The sequence below is a fragment of the Phacochoerus africanus genome, chromosome 12 (genome assembly GCF_016906955.1).
Source record: "Phacochoerus africanus isolate WHEZ1 chromosome 12, ROS_Pafr_v1, whole genome shotgun sequence".
NCBI classification, from domain to species: Eukaryota; Metazoa; Chordata; class Mammalia; order Artiodactyla; family Suidae; genus Phacochoerus; species Phacochoerus africanus.
The window spans coordinates 23,999,886-24,023,122 of record NC_062555.1 but is presented as its reverse complement, the minus strand read 5'-3'; the positions used below and the strand labels follow the sequence as shown (position 1 = coordinate 24,023,122).

The window sequence follows — 23,237 nt, the reverse complement described above, 5'->3', positions numbered from 1 at the left end:
CTCACTCACAGTTATTTCTAATTATTATCAAATGTGGTGGCAGCTTAAATCCACTCCCTTCCCAGATGGTTTAAAAAAAAAAAAAAAGTGCCTCCAAGGTCGTAAAATTCCTGGGCCATGGCTCATGGCTTGGAAGGCATGAGGAGCTAGTTAGCAAGATAACCTCACTGTTGCATTGAAGAGGAAATGCTCCTAACTATTCTTCAGTGTCACCATGCATGTTCTAGTAGGCATGGCCATTCTCCTAAAGGACCTCACACCTGAGATCCTGGGTGGAAAGCTCACTGGTCCCTGGGCTTTGATAACTGCCATGGTAACTGCCGCATCCCATTATCTCAGAGATTATTTCTCTGCAGGTCAGTTTTTCTTTTCCCCTCTTCCTGTTGGGTCGCCTTATGGGCTGGTATCTAATGAGACAGCCACCTCCCCACCCCCACCCCCCTAAAGGACTCAGAAAATGTTGTTATTACCCCACCTTCCTAAGAGCACATCCCAAGAGCGCTCAATCCCTGGTACCCCTGTCAACATTACCTGCCCCCTGCCCCTAAGCTGAAGTGTCTTTATACTCATCAGATATAGATGTCTGGCTCTACCTACTGAGCCAGGATGGTCTCTTACTTTTTTTTTTCTTTTTCTCTTGCTTCCAGTATGTCTTTGCTCAATCACAGCTGTGACCCCAACTGTTCGATTGTGTTCAATGGGCCCCACCTCTTACTGCGCGCAGTCCGAGACATTGAGGCGGGAGAGGAGGTAAGGAGCTCTTGTTCACCCTGCCCACCTTCTTTTCCATCCGAGACCCTCTCAGCAAGGCTCTTCCCTCACACCAGCTGGGGCTGAGAAGCAGCTTTTTAGCGTCTTTCTGCCAAGGAGAAGGTAGGTAATACATCTGCCCAGTGATGGAGGCAGAGACACTGCCCATTGTGACTTCTCCTAGATGGGCTATTTTTTTTTTTTTTTGGTCTTTTTAGGGCCACACCCACAGCATATGGAGATTCCCAGGCTAGGGGTCCATTCGGAGCTGCAGCTGCTGGCCTACCACAGCCGCAGCAATGCAGGATCCGAGCTGTGTCTGCGACCTACACCACCGCTCACAGCAACCTCGGATCCTTAACCCACTGAGCGAGGCCAGGGATGGAACCCACATCCTCATGATACTAGTTGAGCTCATTACCACTGAGCCACAATGGGAACTCCTGAAGGTGCCTCGTTTTTACCTTTTTTTAAGAGAGCAAACAAGCGTTACCCTTTCGGGGTATTTTTGTTCCTTGACAAACGTATCAGCATCTTGGGGGCAGGAGGACAGGCAGCTTGACCTCCCACGGTGCCTTGGCTTTGACCCCTCCAGTTCTGCAGGCTGCCCAGCCAGCCTGTTTTGATGGGGAGCCTTCTGTGAAGTCCGAGGTCTCACGAGGCAGCTGCAGATGGGCTGCTCCAGGGCTGCTGAACCCGAGGCTGGCAGGGTTTGCACAACTGCTAACCCTGAATTCTGGGTTAAAGATGTTTATGCTTTTTAGAAACCAGTTTCCCTCTACCTTCCAATTTGCTAAAGTGGATATTTATTGCAGGGAAAACAGACTATCATAAGCTTTTATTGCATTTATGCAGCACTCAGCCCATAAAACTGAAACTCAGAGGTCCCATATTTTATGTAGACAGGGATTTGGCTTTGATAAGACTCCCTCTAAACTGATTTTCAACTGAATAAGCTGCCTCTTATTAAATTTCCAGTTTTTAGGTCCAGCGTACCAGGTACACTGGGGTATCTGTCAACAATATGTGGAATTTAGGGTTTTTTTCCCCTTGGGCCACATGTGACTTCAAAGCAGATAAGACAGGGACCACTCTCCACTTTCAACAACGGCGTTTGGGAGCTGAGGGACGGTGGCCTTTTGATATGATGGTGGTGTGTTATTAAATTAAAAAAAAAAAAAAAAAAAACCTAACAGGTCATTTGACAAGCAAACAGAAAAACTGTGAGAAAGAGTTGGAATTTTCAGACACAACAAAGATACTTCTTTATATCTTGTTTTCTGGGCTTGGGTGCCACTTATTCTCCTTGGTTGGTTTTCATTTAGTTGCGAAAACATTGTCTTGTGGTGTGTATTTCATGTCCATCTCTTTCCATTGCTGGAGCAACAAGCAGATCCTTTTTTTTTTCTTGCCAGACACAGACTAGCTCTGCTCAGCATCAGGCCCTTCGGACTCAGATCCTTTTCCCTGCGGTACTTATCAAAGAGGCTTCCCACCAAAGAGCAGATGCTCCTCCTAAGTCCTTTTCGTATCAGCTTGTGCAGAAAATAAAATGCTTTCCCTGCCATGACACTCATCCTGGTCCGTGTCATCTTCTCTGCCCCGTTGGTTCCCCCTGTCTGGCCATCACGTCTGTCTGTCTGTCCTTACGTTATCCACCCTTCAAGCCCCTCTCAAACACCCTCTTCTATAAAGCTGCCCCTGATTTCCTGAATTAAAGGGAGCACTTTTCCTCGGAGATCTCTCTTACAGCAGTGACTAATATTTCTTTGGTATTTATTCTGGCTCTTCTGGTGTCTTCTCCATCCAGCTTTGAGCTTCACGAGGGCGGGCAGTGGTGTCTTACTATGTCTCCTTTAGAACCTAGCACTTTGTCTTACGCCCAAGAGGCAATCAGTAACTCTTTGTTATTGAATGGACTCTTTTTTCCCTTTTAAAAAAATATTTTATTATAGTTGATTTACACAGTTTTGTCAATTTCTGCTGTACAGTAAAGGGGACCCAGTCATACACATATACATATACATTCTTTTTCTCATACTGTCTTTTATCATGTTCTATCACAAATGATTGGACATGGTTCCCTGTGCTATACTGCAGAACCACATTGACTATCCATTCTTTTTTTTGGGGGGGGGGTGTCTTTTTAGGGCCGCACTCTCAGCATACGGAAATTCCTAGGCTAGGGGTTGAATCAGAGCTGTAGCTGCCGGCCTGCACCACAGCCACAGCAACGCCTGATCCAAGCTGTGTCTGCAACCTATACCACAGCTCTTGGCAACGCCAGATCCCCAACCCACTGAACAAGGCCAGGGATCGACCCAAGTCCTCGTGGATACTTCGTTGCCACTGTGCCACAACAGGAACTCCTGCCTATCCATTCTTAATGTAACAGTTTGCATCTATGAATCCCAAACTCCTACTCCATCCTACTCCCTCCCTCTCCCCCTTGGCAATCACAAGTCTGCAGTCCGTGTCTGAATCTGTTTCTGTTCTATAGATAGTTTCATCTGTGCCTTATTTTAGATTCTACCTGTAAATGATACCGTATGGTATATGCCTTTCTCTTTCTTACTTACGTCACTTAATATGAGAGTCTCAGCTTGCATCCATGTTGCTGCAGATGGATGGCGTTATTTTGTTCTTGTTGTGGCTGAATAGTACTCCGTTGTGCGTATGTACCCCATCTTCTTAATCCTGCATGGACTTTGTTTTGAGGGTCTTTCTGTTAAATTGAGCATACGTGCTATAACCACCGGCAGAGTTTCTCACATGGGACAGCTCTTCGTTGCACAGGACTCTTGCATCCCTGAAGACTGGTGTCTAGCCTCTGCTCAGTTAATGCTTGCAGCCACCCCAACACCTAAGATGCAGCCTGCACACTTAACACTGGTCCCTTGCGGCAGAGGTGGGAGAGAGGGAGACCCATGAGAAAGGACATTTGGAGGGTCAGAGGAGCACTTCTTTTTTATTGTGAAAATATTCACTTTTGGGAAATTGGATAAGGAAGTCAAGTGAGACATCTTTTAATTTGATCACATCAATTTTGCAGTTTGGCCTTATTGCTCATTAAGTCACCCCCACTTTTAAACTGCGCTACTTGGGGAGCTCCTGTCTTGGCTCAGTGGCAATGAATCTGACTAGCATCATGAGGATGCAGGTTCGATCCCTGACCTCACCCAGGGTGAGCTGTGGTGTAGGTCGCAGATGCAGCTTGGATCTGGCGTTGCTGTGGCTGTGGTATAGACCAGCAGCTACAGCTCCAATTCGACCCCTAGCCTGGGAACCTCCATGTGCCGCAGGTGCGGCCCTAAAAAGACAAACAAATAAATAAATAATAAAATAAAATAATAAAATGTGCTATTTGGGATGGAAGTCTCAGAAGGTAGACTCCGTAAGGGAAGCCTGGGCAGCACCTGTGATACGGAAGCGCCTCAGCCTGTGTTTGTCGAGTGAATGAATGAGGCTTGCTAACAGAACCAGAACCAGCCATTTTGCAGCTGCCACCAAGCCTCAGTGTGCTCGGTGGGTGACATGAAAGGAACACGAAAGCCAGCCCCCTGCCCATTTGATGAGAAGCTTTCAAACCTCAGGCAAGGAGAACTAGAAAGCTGCTAAAGGTTTGGTTTCTGTCCACACAGAACCAAGCTTTGGGCCCTTGGGACCATTTCCCTTCAGAGCAGCATCATGTCTAACACTCTGCGCTGGAGGAATTTTCATACGATGTTGAGTTGTTGGGTCTCGTGTGTGTGTGTGTGTGTGTGTGTGTGTGTGTGTGATGAAGGCGGGTGTTTGTTTTCTTGGTCTTGGTTTTTTTTTTTGTCTTTTCGCCTTTTCCAGGGCTGCTTCTGCGGCATATGGAGGTTCCCAGGCTAGGGGGTCTCATCGTTGCCATAGCCGCCGGCCTACACCACAGCCACAGCAACACAGGATCCGAGCTGCGTCTGCGACCTACACCACAGCTCACAGCAATGCCAGATCCTTGACCCACTGAGCAAGGCCAGGGATCGAACCCGCAACCTCATGGTTCCTAGTCGGATTCGTTAACCACTGAACATGACGCAAACTCCAGTCTTGGGTTTTTGTGTCCTCATCCAGCACCTCCTATGAAGAGATGTGCGTGCCAGGGCTCGCTGGCTGGCGTGCCGGTGGCTGCCTCTTCAGGGTTTTGTGAAGCCGTGGAACATGTTACCCTCTGCCAGTCTTCTAGGATACGGTCAGGGAAGATAGCGGGACAGTCCACCCTCATGGGATTGGAAAAGGTTAGCGCTAGAAGAGGTTGAGGCTGGTACAAACAATGGGCAGAACCATGGAGAGAAGACGGCGGTTGTTACGAATAATGCCATTGGCAGCCCGCGTTCTCTGGCGCCATCGCTGTTGGGAGAAATGTGATTTGCATACACTGAGCATATCAGCATCCCCGCTGTCAGATGTCAGCTAAAGTGTTTGGGGGTCAGAACAGTCTGTTTCTTCCACCAGCCATTTTCGCTTACTTTCTAAGTCACTTAACAAATTCACGGCATGCTTACTGGTATCTTGTTGGGGTGGGCGTTGGGAATAAAAATGAGTAAGACCCGTCCTGGCGCTCAAGAGTCTACAGTGTCTTTGGGGAAACTGACACAGAACAGAGCACAAAAATAGAACAGGACAACTCAAACAGAGTAAGTGGGCACAGGGCATTCTAGAAATTCAGAGCTAGGGTACCCAAGGGGTGGTTGGAGCGGGGGGGCCAGGGTGCAGTAAAGGAAGGCTTTCAGAAAAGCAACTCTTAGACTCCTAAAGGATCCATCGAGTTCAAACTGGCTAAGACAGGGAGTTCCCATTGTGACTCAGTGGGTTACGAACCCAACTAGCATCCAGGAGGATGCAGGTTCGATCCCTGGCCTTGCTCAGTGAGTTAAGAATCCAGCATTGCTGTGAGCTGTGCTGTAGGTCACAGACATGGCTCGGATCTGGCGTTGCTGTGGCTGCAGCTCAGATTCAACCCCTCACCTGGGAACCTCCATATGCCATGGGTGCGGCCCTAAAAAAAGAAAAAAAAAATTTAGCTAAGACAGGGGCAGGCATCCTAGACAAAGACGCAGGGGCCAGAGACAGGAATGGTGACTTCAAGGAATGGGAATCCGTTCACATCAATAGATGGGAGAATTCAGATGTGACAGCAGATAAGGGGATATTGAGGGACCAGACCAGGCAACCCCCGGCGGCCTTATTGAGGCCCTTGGTTCACCCGAAGCTTCCCTACTGGTGCCTCCCACATAGGATGCACTCAGTCCGTATTTGTTGGAAGAGAGGGTGACAGAAAACGGGGCTTCATTGAAGAGTTTACGCAGAGGAACTGCGTGAATGGGTGTTCTGGGTGTGAGCAAGGTTGGGTGAATAAGGGTCGAATGATGCATAATCCAGACCAGAGGTGACAGTGGCAGATCGAAGACCGAGGCGATGCAGATGTTGGCTTGTGATGGGGTCTGAGGAATACATTTAGCAGCTAGAATGAGCAGAACTGGAAACTTGACTGGCAACGAGGGTGTGACAAAGTGAAGAGACGTGAATAACACTCCGGTTGGACTTGAAAGAGAAGGAAGATGTTTTCAATTCAGAACCCGTATTAGGAACATTGATAATTGTGACAGTGTAATTTGAGAAAGGAATACAAAGTCTTATTTTAATTTGATCTTATTATCCACCCGGAAGTCCAGAATGAAAGGACATAATGATGGGCTTCATGGAAGAGGGGTGCATGTTGCCTTGAAATTTCAAATAGGCCACAAATTCAATATCCAGCAAATGCTTTTCTTGATATTACTCTAATGTTGGAAATGATTTACTGTGTTTTCCGTAAGAGCTGCACTAAAATGGCAAAGCAATGGTCAGTAGCATTAATATTTCAACGTGATTTTGTTCTGTGCTGTTAAAGCATCCACTGATCGATGGCGGAGTTTCATGTGTATGTTCCCACTAAATGAACCATACATTTAGGGAGCAGTCTCTCCATTAAAGCTGGTGAGTCTCTGCGTCTTTAATCAAGGTTTTTAACGTGGGCAGATAAAATTATTTCGCTGTCAGTACTAGTTATACTCTGGCCGTGTTCCCCCCCCCCCCAAATATGAATAACAATGTTTTTGCTGTTGAGAACTTCAGGGTTTGTGGGGTTTTTTTTTGGGGGGGGGCTCTTCTTGTCTTTTTAGGGCCGCACCCCCAGCACATGGAGGTTCCCCGGCGAGGGGTCGAATTGGAGCTGTAGCCTCTGGCCTACACCAGAGCCACAGCACCATGGGATCCGAGCCGCATCTGCAACCTACACCACAGCTCACGGCAACACTGGATCCTCAACCCACAAAGCGAGGCCAGGGATTGAACCTGCAACCTCATGGTTTCTAGTCGAATTTGTTTCTGCTGCGCCATGACGGGAACTCCAAGAACTTCGGTTTTGATGCAGTGTATTTTGTAAACTTTAAAGACATGAAACAGGCATGAAGGCGGGAGGTGGGGGGGGGTGTGGAGCAAGCATATTTGAGCCAAGCCTGAAGGAGAGAGTTCTGGTCACGGTGGTTACAGAACACCGAGGGAGGCCGCGGGAGTCTCTTTACAGGCGTTCAATGAAATAGTCTCTCGCTCCCTATTCAGTGCCCTGTATGATCGCTCATGAGTTTTGGCCCCTGTAATAAATCTCAGATTTGTCAAGCGTATTTCTCTGGTGTGGCAGGCCCTGGATTTGTTGGCTTCTCGGTGAGAACATTTAATCACCCGATAACTACTACTGATTAATCTGACCCTCTCGCTGGGGTGGATGCCTAAGAGCCACTGGGCTGGACAGAGAATAGGGGCCTGGAGTTCACCCAGGAGGGAAAACAGAGATCAGCTCATTTTACCACCTCACCTCATAGCAGGAAAATGGGGCCCTGAGAGACTGAAAATATACAATGAATGCATACGATGCCCCAAACTTCCCGTTAGAATCTTTCAAAAGTGTGCTTAGAAATTGGTCATTTGGAAAGGCAGCCCTTCTACACTGCTGGTGGGAGTGTAAGTGGGTACAACCACCGTGGAAAATAGTATGGAGGTTCCTCAGAAAATTAAATCTAGAACTACCATATATGATCCAGCAGTCCCACTTCTGGGCATACATCCAGACAAAACTATAATTCAAAAAGATATATGCATTCCTATGCTCATAGCAGCCCTATTCACAATACCTAAGACATGGAAACAACTTCAACATCCATGGACAGATGAATGGATTAAGAGGATGTGGTACATATATACAGTGGAATACTACTCAGCCATAAAAAAGAACAAAATAATGACATTTGCAGCAACATGGATGCAACTAGACCTCATACTAAGTGAAGTAAGTCAGAAAGAGAAAGGTGAATATCATATGATATCACTTATATGTGGAAGCTAAAATATGGCACAAATGAACCTGTCTACAGAACAGAAACAGACTCACACACATAGAGAAGAGACATGTGGCTGCTGAGAGGGAGGGGGAGAGAGTGGGATAGAAGGGGAGTTTGGGCTTAGTAGATGCAAACTATTACACTCAGAATGGATAAGCAATGAGGTCTTTCTCTAGAGCACAGGGGACTCTATCCGGTCTCTTGGGCTAGAACATGATGGAAGATAATATGAGAAAAAGAATGTATGTGTATATATAGCTGGGCCACTTTGTTGTACAGTAGAAAATAGCACAATATTGTAAATCAGCTATACTTTCATGAAATAAAGAAAGAGAGAGAACGAGGAAAGAGAGAAAGAAAGAAAGAAACTGATGATTTGGAATTTAAGAGGAACTTGCCCAATGCGATGGCCCTTTGTACCTCAGAGGCAGCTCGGCTTCAGATCATGAAGCAAAAGAACGATTTAGGGAATTAAAAAGTGTCTGTGGTGTCAGCGGCAGGAGCCCAGTTATTACAGGTCATTGCTTGGCGGGGACCTGCGTGCTGCGGGTCTGAGAGTGCTGCAGCTGCTCCCGAAGAAAGGGGTCTCCTGTTGCCCTGCTCCCCACCCCAGCAGAGGTATGAGCAGCAGCTGCGTACTTGTCAAAAAGAGCATCAGGCCTGAATCAATAGATATGGCTGCAAATCCCAAAGGGATCTAATCCTTGGCTGGTTTCCACTGTCTCCTGCTGCCTGGTTCGCGGTGTGCCCGGCCCACCGTGGTCATTCAGTAACGTCCCTGTACGTTTCTTAAAGGCAGGGACTCCCGGTCCCGTGTGTGGAGCAGTGTGTTACCGCTCCGAACACATGAAGGGTCTCTAGAGGGCCCGCCTGCCGGATGATGCTGTGGTTTCTGTCACCCTGGTGATGGCCACGGTGGACTTGACCTCTTTCCCCGCTGACCACTTTAATGAGGCTGTGTTTTCTGTGTGAGGATGGCCCCTCTGCCCTGCCAATCTGTCAAGCAAGTAAAGTCATGCTTTATAGACACGAGATGTTTTCCTTTAAGTCTACAAAAACCCCACGGAGTGTTCTGCTCTAGGGGGTTTTGTCATCTCCCGTAGTGGGTAATCCTGCTGTCTTCCTCCCCTTTCTTCCCCAACACGCACATGCCGCTGTCATTATTTTCTTCTTGTAAAAGCAAATGAAGAAGTAATCTGTAGGGCATTCTGGGCATGGCACAGTGGAAACGGATCCAGCTAATATCTGTGAGGATGCAGGTTCGATCCCTGGCTTTGCTCAGTGGGTTAAGGATTGGGTGTGGCTATGGCTGTGGTGTAAGCCGGCAGCTACAACTCCGATTCTACCCCTAGCCTGGGAACCTCCGCGTGCCTCAAGTGCGGCCCTAAAAGGCAAAAAAAAAGAAGTAATCTGTACAGTATGTTACAAAAAGAAGAACCAGAGAAGTGTGAGGGACCTGAGAGTGTGTGACTGAGGAGGGAGCTGGTTATTTTTCATCGGGCAGTGAGACCTCAGTGAGACCCCGAGATTTGATTGAAGCTCAAAAGAGGTGAGGATGGGCGATCTTGCCAGGGCGCAGCGCGTTGAGAATCCCACTGCAGTGACTCTGGTAGCTGCACAGGCACAGGTTAGATCCCTGCACAGCGGATTAAAGGATCCGGTGAGGCTGCAGATCGGATTCAATCCCTGGCCCAGGAACTTCCATATACTGCAGAGTCAGCCATTAAAAAAGTGAGAGTTAGAGAGAGAGAGAGAGGGAGAGAGAGAGATGAGGGCGGGCCCGTGATGGATCTGGGGGGGAGGGCAGGGGAAACAGCCAGTGCCCAGGCCTTGACGCAGGAGTGTGCGTGGAACCCACATGAGGCCGGGCTGCCTGGGGAAGCAAGGAGGGGAGATGGGATGAGTTCTGAGCAGGATCTGGGCTGGGTGAGGTGAAGCCACTGGCTGTCCCACTACCTGGGGTGAAGAACTGGCTTTTTTCTTTTTTTCTCTTTTTTTGCTTTTAAGGGCCGCACCTGTGGCACATGGAGGTTCCCAGGCTAGGAGTCAAATCAGAGTCACGGCTGCCGGCTTCCACCACAGCCACAGCAATGCAGGATCTGAGCCACGTCTAAGACCTACACCACAGCTCACAGCAATGCTGGATCCGTAACCCACTGAGCAAGGCCAGGGATTAAACCTGAATCCTCATGGTTCCTAGTTGGATTCATTTCTGCTGCAACACAACGAGAACTCCAAGAACTGGTTTCTTTATTACTTTTTTCCCTAATCCATTGCATCCTTATATTTTTATAAAATTTAATGAAAATAGGGAGTTCCTGTTGTGACTCAGTGTTAACGAACCCGACTAGTTGCCATGAGGATGCAGCTTTGATCCCTGGCCTCGCTCACTGGGTTAAGATCCAGTGTTGCTGTGAGCTGTGGTGTAGGTCGAAAACATGGCTCGGATCTGGCATTGCTTTGGCTGTGATGTAGGCCGGCAGCTGTAGCTCCAATTCAACCCCTAGCCTGGGAACCTCCATGTGCTGCAGGTGCAGCCCTAAAAACCAAAAAAAAAAAAAAAAAAAAGGAGCTGTTGGAATGTTTCAAATAGAGGAAAGATCTGATCCAACTGACATTTTAAGTGAATCACTCTGATTGGAGGATGGCATGCAGGGGGCCCAGGGCAGAGGCAGAGAGACCAGCAGTGCGACTTGTATCTTACAGGCAGGAAGTGGTGGTGGCTCAGACCAGGCTGGATCAGGAGGCCAGTATTGGGAAAGGTGGAAGGTGGTTGGTCCCGGGTATATCTCTACGGTTGAGCCCAGTCGAGTTGCCTAGTGGATGGAGTGGGGGGTGTGAGAGCAAGAAAAGTCGGGGTGACTCCAGGGTTTTGGCTTGAATAACACATGAATTAATATCCCCTGAGATTGGGGAGGCCACAGTGGTGATGCAAGGATTGGGGAAATCAGGAGTTCCCGGTTTGTATATTTTGAATTAGGCTCTTGGTACATAGGAGATCGAGTCAAGTGAGAAATGGTTAAATTATCACGATGTTACCTAAAGACTTAGGCCTTTTTAAAAAAAAAAAAAAAGCATTAAAAAAATTATAGTTGATTGGAGTTCCCGTCATGGCTCAGTGCTTAACGAATCTGACTAGGGTCCGTGAGGACACGTGTTCAATCCCTGGCCTCGTTCAGTGGGGTAAGGATCCGGCGTTGCCGAGAGCTGTGGTGTAGGTCGCAGACTCAGCTGGGATCTTGTGTTGCTGTGGCTGTGGTGTAGGCCTGAGGCTACAGCTCTGATGGGACCCCTAGCCTGGGAACCTCCATGTGCCATGGGTGCAGCCCTAGAAAAGACAAAAAAAAAATATATATATATATATATAGTTGATTTACAGTGTTGTGCCAATTTCTGCACAGTGACCTAGTCATACATACATATATATACATTTCCTTCCTTATATTATCTTCCATCATGGTTTATCCCAAGAGATTGGATAGTGTTCCCTGTGCTACACAGCAAGACCTCATTGCTTATCCATTCTAAATGGAATAGTTTGCATCTACTAAGCCCAAACTCCCCGTTCATCCCACTCCCTCCCCCCACCTCCACCCCTTTGCAACCACAAGTCTGTTTTCTGTAAGACTCAGGTCTTAAAGTGGAATCTTAGTGCTAGAGAGAAGCCCAAGAAGTCCCTGCAACAAGAGATTAGGTTAGTAATTGTATAAATTGTATAATTTTTGTATACAATAAAATATACATGTAAACCTATTTTGGCCAGATTTCATATCTGGTTGACCCTAAATTCCATGAAGCAGCTGTAGGATTTTTAGGATTTAAGAGCAGTCTGCCTGGATGATCTGCCACTCATTTGACTGCCTGCATTAATTTAGCTTCTCTGATCGCCAATGGATACAGAATTTATTGCCAGAACTTGGTACTACAAACACAGAACAGCTCTTGATCTTTTACTGTTTAGTGAATAAAAGAGAAGGAGCAAAAATATGTAGAGTTAATGAGACAAATTCTTTCAAACAAATTCTTTTTTTTTGCCTTTTTTGGTCGGGGGGAGCTGCATTGGTGGTATATGGAAGTTCCCAGGCTAGGGGTGAATTGGAGCTAGAGCTCCTGGCCTATGCCACAGCTGCAGCAATGCAGGATCCGAGCCACATCTCTGAACTACACCACAGCTCACAGCAATGCTGGATCCTTAACCTACTGAGCAAGGCCAGGGATCGAACCCACATCCTTATGGTTACTAGTCAGGTTCATTCCCACTGCACCACAATGGGAACTCCTCAAATAAATATTTGATGCACATGCACTCATCACAAAGACTGGAAGGTAGTGCATTAAATTTTTACATGTGATTATTTGCGTGGAGAGAGTGTGAGTAGAATCTTCTCTCTTACACTGTTTGGTGTGTCATGAAGACAAGTGATTTCAACAATTAGCCATCATAGGAGGAGTTCCCCATCATGGCTCAGTGGTTAAGGAGTCCGACTGGGAACCATTAGGTTTCGGGTTTGATCCCTGGCCTCAATCAGTGGGTTAAGGATCCGGCGTTGCCGCGAGCTGTGGTGCAGGTCGAAGGCGCAGCTGGGATCCTGCGTTGCTGTGGCTGTGGCCTGGGCCGGTGGCTACAGCTCTGATTAGACCCCTAGCCTGGGAACCTCCATAAGCTGCAGGCACGGCTCTGGAAATGGCGAAAGACAAAAACAAAAACAAAAAAATGATCAGCCATCATAGCCATTGTTAAGGAAAATGAGCTCAGCAGCGGTGTGACCCCTCCCTCTCTGCCCTCCCAGCTCACCATCTGCTACCTGGATATGCTGATGACCAGTGAGGAGCGCCGGAAGCAGCTGAGGGACCAGTACTGCTTCGAGTGTGACTGTTTCCGGTGTCAAACCCAGGACAAGGTATGTTGTACGGAACCAGCTTGGAACACCTCCCAGGCAATCGCTCCCTGATTTTTCAGAGAACTCTGCTTTTCTTTCATTGAACCAAAAGTAAATGACCCTCCGTGCATAGGAGGAAACAAGGGTACATAAAATAATGCATTGTGGCTACCAAGCAGTAAGAGGTTTGATCTCAGGAAAGGGTCCATGGAGCTTAGGGTTTGGAGGGAACGTAGGTATGAAACATGTAGTTAAAAGGATGTTGAGGAGGTCCCGTCGTGGCGCAGTGGTTAACGAATCCGACAAGGAACCATGAGGTTGTGGGTTCTATCCCTGCCCTTGCTCAGTGGGTTACCGATCTGGCGTTGCGGTGAGCTGTGGTGTAGGTCGCAGACACAGCTCCGATTTGACCCCTAGCCTGGGAACTTCCATATGCTGTGGGCGCAGCCCTAAAAAGACCAAAAAAAAAAAAATGTTGAGGGCTGGAGTGCTGTTAGAACACAGAGCAAGAGAGTTAAGTCACGTTATGATTATAACAGCTATTGCTCAGTAATAAACACACCAAGTTTGATCTCGTTTTTTATTTCTTTGAAGTGTCTTCTGTGAGCCTTTTGGCTGCAGTTCTTTCTCAGATGGAGATGAAATCACTTATCTAGCAACCTTCACTCTCTGAGAAACGAAGAGGAGCCAGAATACAGGCCGTAAAGATAGTGATGGCGCTCTTCTCACGTGACTCGTACCCTTTCCTCACGTTGACTATTTATTGTTAGCTGGCACACAATCGGTTGTCTCAGGAAATCTTACTTTGATAGCGTGTTTTACATTTGTTGGCGTTCTTTTATAGCCACTATCTCATTTGGACTTCATGCTCATAAAATAGGACACAGAACTCAGAAAGGTTCGGAGATAGGCCTCTGGGATAGGATGCAGGAAAAAGTGACAGGCCCAAGTCTCAAACTCAGATCTTTCAATCAATCTAGTGCTCCTCCCCCTGTCCCACAGCTTCCTGGGACTTCAGGCACCAGCATTGATGCAGAGAGGTGGTTGCTTTCACTGCATGTGAAGGGACCACTAGCTCATTCTGAAGATGCAGGTGTCAGTGATCAGGATTCGTTTTTCACTAAGAAGAGCTTTTAGGGAGTTCCCGTCGTGGCTCAGTGGTTAACGAACCTGACTAGCATCCCTGTGAATGTGGGTTCGATCCCTGGCCTCGATCAGTGCGTTAAGGAGCTGGTGTTGCCGTGAGCTGTGGTGTAGGTCAAAAATGCTGCTCAGATCCCCTGTTGCTGTGGGTCTGGCGTAGGCCGGTGGCTACAGCTCCAATTTGACTCCTAGCCTGGAAACCTCCATATACCACGGGAGCAGCCCTAAAAGACAACAAAAGGACCAAAAAAAAAAAAAAAAAAAAAAGAAGAAGAACTTTTAGAGAGTTCCTGTTGTGGCTCAGTGAGTTAAGGACCCAACATTGTCTCTGAGGATGCTGGTTTGGTCCCTGGCCTCTCTCAGTGGGTTAAGGATCCAGCTGCTAAGCCGTGGTGTAGGTCATGAATGCGGCTTAGATCTGGTGTTGCTGTGGCTGTGGTGCCGGCCTGAGGCTGCAACTCTGATTCAACCTCTGGCCCAGGAACTTCCATATGCCACAGGTATGACTGTAAAAAGCCAAAAAAAAAAAAAAAAATTAAAAAAGGAGTTCCTGCTGTGGTGCAGTGTGATCGGTGGTATCTCTGCAGCACCAGGATGCAGGTTTGATCCCTGGCCAGGCACAGTGTGTTAAAGGATCTGGCATTGCTGCAGCTGTGGCCTAGGTCGCAGCTGCGGCTTGGATCTGACCTCTGGGCGAGGAATTCCATGTGCCACAGGGCAGCCAATAAATGAAAAATAAAACATATACTTTTTTTTTTAAAGAAGAACTTTTAGGAATAAGTGAATTGAACGGGGAAAGTTGGATCCACTGCTAAGAGCTCCCCAAGATTCAGTCCACTGTCATGGTCACATTTTGCCATTTGCCAGCTTTCTAGGAATCACAGGGGATCCCCTCTAATCCCTCCTCAGAGTATAGTGGGAAACGGTAGGGAGCAGCTAGCTTCCCATAAGCTTCCCTGGATGGGAATGGGAAGGCTTTTAAATTTAATGCCGTTTACATGCCATCTGGATGGCAGACTCTCAGTTATTTTTTGAGTAGGTGATTTTTTTTTTTTAATTGGGGTCTTGTTCACTTTGGGATTATTGTCATAGCAGAAATCTGCACTAAAGTAGGGTTTGGCTACGAATACCAGATAACCCAGTGAAAATTGGCTTTCATAAGAATGTTTTTCTCAAGAATTCTAGAGAAGCCGTTCAAGACGGGAACAGCTATTCCTTGATCTCAACACAGACCCAAACTCCTTCCATCTTCCTCCTTAGCCTGCCAAGCATTTGCTTTGGTCTTCATGGTTCCAGGATGACTGCTGCCTGCAACCTCTAGTCAGTGCATTCGTGCTCTAGACAGGAAAACGAAAGGGGTGATAAAGCAAAGAGTAAGGAGGACCCTTCTTAGGATTTCCACCTAGACCTCATGGGTCAGAGCTATGTCACCTGCCACCTCAGGTGTAAAAGAGGCAAGGAAACAGAACTTGACCTTTTCAGCCTTTATGCTAGAAGAAGAGACGGGAGGAGAACGCTGTGAACAGCTTTTTGGGAGCCGATCTACAGTGTCTATCATATCCATTAATTTCGTTTGAGGTAATAGTATGATTGTCTAAAGAAAGAGAACTAGCAGGGTGTGTGCACGCGTGCATGTGTGTGTGTGTGTGTGTGTGTGTGTGTGTAGAAAGAGAGACAGATTGATTGATTGATTAAAAGGATTTGGCTTATGTGATTGTGGAGTCTTGACAGGTTGCAAGATTTGTAGTCAACAGGTGGGAGGCCCAGGGTTGCCGATGGTGTAAGTTCCAGTCTGAAAACTGGCAGGGGGGTTCCCATCGTGGCTCAGTGGTTAACGAATCCGACTAGGAACCATGAGGTTGCAGGTTCGGTCCCTGCCCTTGCTCAGTGGGTTAACGATCCAGCGTTGCCGTGAGCAGTGGTGTAGGTTGCAGACGCGGCTCGGGTCCCGTGTTGCTGTGGCTCTGGCGTAGGCCGGTGGCTACAGCTCCGATTCGACCCCTAGCCTGGGAACCTCCATATGCCGCGGGAGCAGCCCAAGAAATGGCAAAAAGACAAAAATAAATAAATAAATAAATAGAAAACTGGCAGAGTCCAGACCCAAGAAAGCCAGTGTTTGAGTTTGAGTCCAAAGGCAGGAAGAAACTGATGTCCCCCCCAGAAGGTAGTCAGGGAGGAGGAGTTCCCTCTTACTCATAGGAGGATCAACCTCTTTTTTCTATTCAAGGCTTCAACTGATTAGGTGTGGCCCACCCAGACTGGGGACAGCAGTCTGTCTTATTCAGTCAGTGTATCTCAATGTTCATTTCATCCACAAACACTCTCACAGACACACCAGAATAATGTTTGACCAAATGTCTGGGTACCCTGTGGCCCAGTCAAGTTGACATCTGTTCATCACCACAGGAGCTCCTGTCATGGCTCAGAAGTAATGAACCTGATGAGCATCCATGAGGAGGTGGGTTTGAGCCCTGGCCTTGCTCAGTGGGTTAAGGATCCAGCGTTGCTGTGAGTTGTGGTGTAGGTCACAGACAGGGCTCAGATCCAGCGTTGCTGTGGCTCTGGCGTAGGCCGGTGGCTACAGCTCCGATTCGACCCCTCGCCTGGGAACCTCCATATGCCGCGGGAGCGGCCCAAGAAATAGCAAAAAGACAAAAAAAAAATAATAAATTAAAAAAAAAATTGTGAACTCGTGGAACTGAGGACGTAACCGCTTAACAGTATTCGAGTACTTTGGTACTTGATTACCGACTGGGAAATTTGCCTTCGAATTTGAAGCTAGAGAGTCACTGGAATGACTGTCCCAACTACGCTGTTTTTTAGATTTTAAGAATTGTGTACAAACTGAAATGTCTGTGTCCTCCTCTTCAAAACAACCCCGAAAATCTCAATTATGAAAGAAAAACGTGCTTGTTTGCTCTGCTGGATTCCGGTCCATTCTGAACCTAACAGGAGGGGCGGTCTTGGGCAAGTTATTCAGCCAGAGAGATTGGCTCCATCATCCGTAATTCGAGGGAATTAGGCTAGATGGTCTTCAGGCCCTTTCCAGTTCTGCTGTCCCCCATTTCTATGAAATGTTTCCTAGTGGAAGTGAGTCGGATGTAGAATGTATTTAGATGCGAACTGTCAACTTGATGTCACTTAGTTCATCGGTTATATTTTTTTAGAGCCTGCACCATCCGTTGTATTTTTGAATTTCTATGTATCTGAGAAATGTGTTCTGTGTAGTACTAGAAGCATCCCTTTTGAAATCTCTATACTGTCAATTTCTTTTGAAGAAACTCTTCAGAGGTCACTTTGCCTTCATGCATCTCCTAAAGAGTATAAATTCAAAATGAGTTCACTTCCTAGACTTAAACGTTTTCAAGCTTATTTTTCTGCTTTTCCTGGAACCTAGAATATTCATCTCAACAGGTTTCTACATCTAGAAATATTTATCAGATGCCCACATTTGCATGGTATGGGGCTTGCAAGGTATCATGTTTCAGGCAGGCGAGAGACCTTTGAAAAGCGAGTGTAATTTGCATGTATGGAGTTAGTTGTCATTTGTAATCAGCAGCCACTCAATTTCTGTAAGAAATAAAACTTACCTTCGAAAGGAGGTTTGGGAATGATACGAATTCTCCTGTGGCTTGAGCCAAGGCAATAGAAGCAGAACAGACCAAACGGAATTGATTGTTTCCATAAGTCTGTGGATAGTACATAGTGTACTTGCCTGAATGCCACAGGCTTTATTGCAAATAAAACACACACACACACACACACAACAAGCTATATTTACTTTCCATGTCACATTCTTTCCTAATGCCTGTTACATTTGACCCTTCTTTTAAAATGCAGTGTCAGGGGTTCCTGTCATGGCACAGTGAAAACAATCCGACTAGGAACCATGAGGTTGTGGGTTCGATCCCTGGCTTCGCTCAGTGGGTTAAGGATCCAACGTTGCTGTAGCTATGGTGTAGGTCACAGACACAGCTCGGATCTGGCGTTGCTGTGGCTCTGGCATAGGCCGGCGGCTACAGCTCCGATTTGACCCCTCTCCTGGGAACATCCATGTGCTGCACGTGCGGCCGTAAAAAGACAAAAAGGCACCCCCCACCCCCTGCAACCGCAGTGTTGATCAATTTACTCACAGCCCTCTTGCCTCGTTCCTAGATTGTGGAAACAGCCCCTGGTTGGTCACCCGGCCCTCAATTTCTTTCCTTTCCTCCATTTTGCCCAGTTTTAGAGTAAGGTTTCTGAACTAGCCCTGTTTCCATGCCGTTGCTTTGCTTGGAAATTTTTAAAATATGTAGGCTTATCTTTAGTCTCCAGGATAAACGTCAAACTCTTAGCTAGATGCTCAGTGTCCTCCACAGTGAACTCCTTTGCAGAACAGATCCTGACTCACAGACTTTGACAAACCTATGGTTTCCAAAGGAGACAGGTTGTGGGGTGGGAGGATGGGCTGGGAGGTTGGGGTGGAAAGGCTATAAAATTGGGTTGTGATGATCATTGTATGACTATAAATGGAATAAAATCCATTGAATCTTTTTTTCTTTTTTTTAAAAAAGATGTTCAGTTGTCCTCCAAAGGTGTGACCCCAAGATCCAGCCTATCTTTGCTTCGTTTTGCTCTTTTCTTTTCCATGCTCCTCGCTTCTCTTCTTTAACTTGTTTTATTTCATTATACCCTTTCCCTCACCCAAGAGGCTTTCAAGAGGCTTACAGTCGCACCGGCACACATATACACATGATGTATGAATGTATGCATGTGTGTGTAATCCAAGAACAATAAATTTCACATTGATTGGTGAAACAAGAGTGACAAAGCAGAAGATAAAAGCAGGTTCTTAGCCAGCTTTTTCTTTGATCCTATATGGTAACAAGACATAAATCACATATTTGCTCTAAATTTCTCAGCAAAGCTAAAAGACTCATTTCAGAAGCAGTACCTGCAAAACTGGACACGTCCATGTTCTTTGGCAAGAGCAGTTTTTCCTGGTCCTGAGGGCTGAGCAATCGCCAAGGGTCCCACTAACACTGAAGAGTCAGCACTCTTGTCAAACATCCGCAGTGGTTCAAAGTGCTGGGTTTATAAGATTCCTTAGTGTGGCTGATGGACATAGTTTCACATTACAGCTTAATAAAAGAAGTTAAGAGGAGTTCCCGTGGTGGCTCAGTGGTAATGAATCTGATTAGTATCTATGAGGATGCAGGTTCAATCCCTGGCCTCACTCAGTGAGTTAAGGATCTATGAGCTGTGGTGTAGGTTGCAGCCGCGGCTCGGATCGGGCATGGCTGTGGCGCTGGCATAGGCTGGCGGCTGTAGCTCTGATTTAACCCCAAGCCTGGGAACCTCCATATGCCTCAGGTACGGCCCTAAAAAGAAAAAAAAAAAAAAGATTATTTAAACTATACAGGCATGTAGTTTGAACAAAGTACTGACCCCAGATGCAAAAGTTAGGGCATTTTCCCTCTCCTGCCCAAGTCTGGCCCTCTCCATGCAGAGGGAAGCCCTTTCAGCTTCTGGCATTTATTCCACGTTTCTAAAACTACAGCTCCCTTAAATCACATCCTAGGGATGTTTTTTGCTCTTGGGTTGGTTTAAGGACTTTTTATTTTTATTTTTGGGATTTCAAGGTTGCTTCACCCCACCCCATATCTCCCGGTTTAGGTTTTATTTCTACCTATTTTTGTTTCATGACGTCTCATTCCCTTCTAATGCATGCTTCGCTGTTCTTTACCTGCTGGAGCCTCCTGATCATACTTCATTTAAGTCTTGGTCGGTCAGTCAGTGCTGTCGATTATTTTACTGGCGTCGTATCACATTCTGATTGGTGATTTTTGATTTTTGTCGGTTATCTTCCTGAGTGCTGTGTTCTGCCAAGCGTTCTGGAATTTTGTATGGCGGGCCCATTTTTAGTTTGGGAAAGGGTTTGTGTTCCTTTTTCTCCTTCTCTGCTCATCCCCTCTGTCTGGTGGCTTTGCACTGGCCTCCCTCAGGCTTCTCAGGCCCCAGGTCAGAGCCAGGACCTAATGGCCTTGCAAGTGTTGCACTGCAGGGACGCCTCCAGCTCTGTGTCTTCCAGCCTCACCAGGCCCAAGATTCTCATAGATATGTAGCCCAAGGAAACATGATATCAACCTGTATTTTCAGCCTCTTTTTTTTTTTTTGGTCTTTTTGGGCCTGCACGTACAACATATGGAGGTTCCCAGGCTAGGGGTCCAATTGGAGCTGTAGCCGCCAGCCTATACCACAGTCACAGAAACCTGAGATCCTAGCCGAGTCTGCGACTGACACCTCAGCTCACAGCAACACCGGATCCTTAACCCATTGAGCGAGGCCAGAGATCGAACCTGCAACTCAACGTTCCTAGTCAGATTTGTTTCCGATGCACCACGAAGGGAACTCCTCTTTTTTTTTTTTTTTTAATTGGCCACACCCATGACATGCAGAAGTTCCTGGGCCAGGGATCAAAGCCATGCCACAGAGGTAACCAGAGCCACAGCAGTGACAATGCCAGGTCCTTAACTTGCTGAGCCACCAGGGAGCTCCTTTAAAAAAAATTCATCCCCTTTTTGTCAGGGAGCTGCACCTCATCCCTGAGCTTTAAGTGTTAAAGCCAGATGTACTCACTTTCGTAGGTAAAGCATTTTTATCTCTTTTAACCATTGCAACTGAACTCGCGCCTGTTGACCGCCAGCTTTCCGACCTGAGGCCCTGGCTCAGCTGTACAGACTGCTCTGCATTTCTGTTCTGTTTTTGGTCCAGGGAGATGTCTATCTAGTTTTTGAATTACTAAAGCCATTTTTGGCTTCTCTTTTTCTATTTTATTTACCATTATTGTGAGTTTGGTGTAAAGGGGAGCCCCTCCAAATCTGAACTGAAAACATCTTGTTGGAAGCCTGCAGTTTGCTTTTCGACTGCATAGCTAAGCATTCAAGACTGGCGGCAAAAGGAACTAGAAGGATAAACAATGATCTAATTCTCCCGAGGGCTTCCATGCATGTGTGCATTTTTACCCAGTACCAGCCTGTCTGCAGAGCTGGGATCTGTGTCTTTTATCACTGAGCCTTCTAAGGACGGAGAGTAGAGTAGAGTCATTATGAAAATGTATCCATCTCAAAAAATAGTTTAATAATGGTTCTGTAGGGAGAAATGTCCTGAGAGGTCATGCTACACTTCTAAGTCCACTTGCTCTTATTTTCTTCTGTAGAAATAAAGCAACATGTGAGGGTTTTGTTTGTTTGTTTGTTTGTTTGCCTTTTCTAGGGCCGCTTCTGCGGCATATGGAGATTCCCAGGCTAGGGGTCGAATCAGAGCTGTAACCACTGGCCTACGCCAGAGCCACAGCAACACAGGATCTGAGCCTTGTCTGCAGCCTACACCACAGCTCACGGCAACACCGGATCCTTAACCCACTGAGCGAGGCCAGGGATCGAACCCACACCCTCATGGTTCCTAGTCGGATTCGTTAACCACTGCACCAGGACGGGAACTCCTGTTTTTTTTGTTTGTTTGTTTTTTGTTTTGTCTTTTTAGGGCCGCGCCTGCGACCTACATCACAGCGCATGGCAACGCCAGATCCTGAACCCACTGAGCGAGGCCAGGGATCCAACCCGCATCCTCATGGATGCTAGTCGGGTTCATTACCACTGAGCCACAGTGGGAACTCCAAAAAGCCATGTTAATGGCTGTCATGTAATTATTTCAGTTTCTTCTTGAGACTCTTTTGTAACGTGGAATCACGTTTCTTGGGTCCCTCGGAGACCCTCCAGTGCATCTGCGGGTTGGGGAGCCCAGCACGCCACAGAGACACAGCCAGGGCCGGTTCCCCGGCAAGAAGGGCCTCAGTTCCTATAGGTGCGGCCCCTTCACTCGACTGTTTAAGTTAAACTGGAGAAACTGGGCAGAGGAGGCAGGAGGGACCCACAGGGAGAGACAGTGACCCACAGGGAGGAACAGGAACCAGCAGGAGGAACGGTATTTGTCTCAAGAAGGAGTGAAGGAATGTTGGAGTTAAAACTGCCTTCACAGGAAATGAGCATTTTTTTGCCAGAGAACAAGTTTTTATGGTAACTTGAGTCTATTTGAAATATGAGCAATTACTTAAAGGTCATTAAAAAAAAGATTTTTTTTTTTTTCCTGCTGCCTTCCTCTCATTTGCTGACTTCATTATAAGCAGAAATGCCTCGTGGGGGGACGATGAGCCCAACCAGCTCTGAATTGTTTGATGGTTCAAGTTTTAACAATCTAAGCAGAATGTGTTTCCTGTTTCTAAGGGTTTCATCATAACCGAATTACATTATCTTCAGCAAGATTAGGAAGATTTGGCAGAGAATTGAATGGGGAGAGAGAGGGGGTGTGTGTCTGTGTGTGTGTGTGTCTCTGTGTGTATGAGATGAATTTTTTTGTTTGTTGGTTTGTTTTTTCTCTTTTTAGGGCCGCACCCCCGGCATATGGAGGTTCCCAGGCTAGGGGTCGAATTGGAGCTGCAGCTGCCGGCCTACACCACAGCTCACGGCAACACTGGATCCTTCACCCACTGAGCGAGGCCAGGGATCAAACCTGCAACTTCATGGTTCCTAGTCCGATTCGTTTGCGCTGCACCATGACGGGAACTCCCAAGAGCTATATTCTTTTTTTTTTGTCTTTTTGCCCTTTTTCTTAGGCCGCTCTCGCGGCATATGGAGGTTCCTAGGCTAGGGGTTGAATCGGAGCTGTAGCCACCGGCCTACGCCAGAGCCACAGCAACGCAGGATCCGAGCCGCGTCTGCAACCTACACCACAGCTCACGGCAACGCCGGATCGTTAACCCACTGAGCAAGGGCAGGGACCGAACCCGCAACCTCATGGTTCCTAGTCGGATTTGTTACCACTGCGCCACGACGGGAACTCCCCAAGAGCTATATTCTTAACTGTGCCTCTCTACTGTCTCTCAAACTCCATGAATAACAGATACACTTCCCTATCTTAGTTTTTTAAATATTGGAGTGTCATTTGCAGCCAGGAAAATTCACTCGTTCTAGCACCCAGTCCTATCAGTTTTGCCAAATGCATCGTCCCCATCGCCGCCACT

General features: G+C 47.0%; 1 protein-coding gene across 1 annotated transcript in view; it reads left to right on the top strand.

Moving 5' to 3' along the window:
* The window catches only part of SMYD3 (SET and MYND domain containing 3), a 754,642-nt gene that overhangs the window by 553,222 nt on the left and 178,183 nt on the right, over positions 1-23,237 (top strand). The window contains exons 7-8 of the mRNA XM_047754787.1: positions 648-750; positions 12,944-13,054. Of these exons, the coding sequence (XP_047610743.1) occupies positions 648-750; positions 12,944-13,054 (214 nt within the window). The remainder of the gene's footprint in view (positions 1-647; positions 751-12,943; positions 13,055-23,237) is intronic.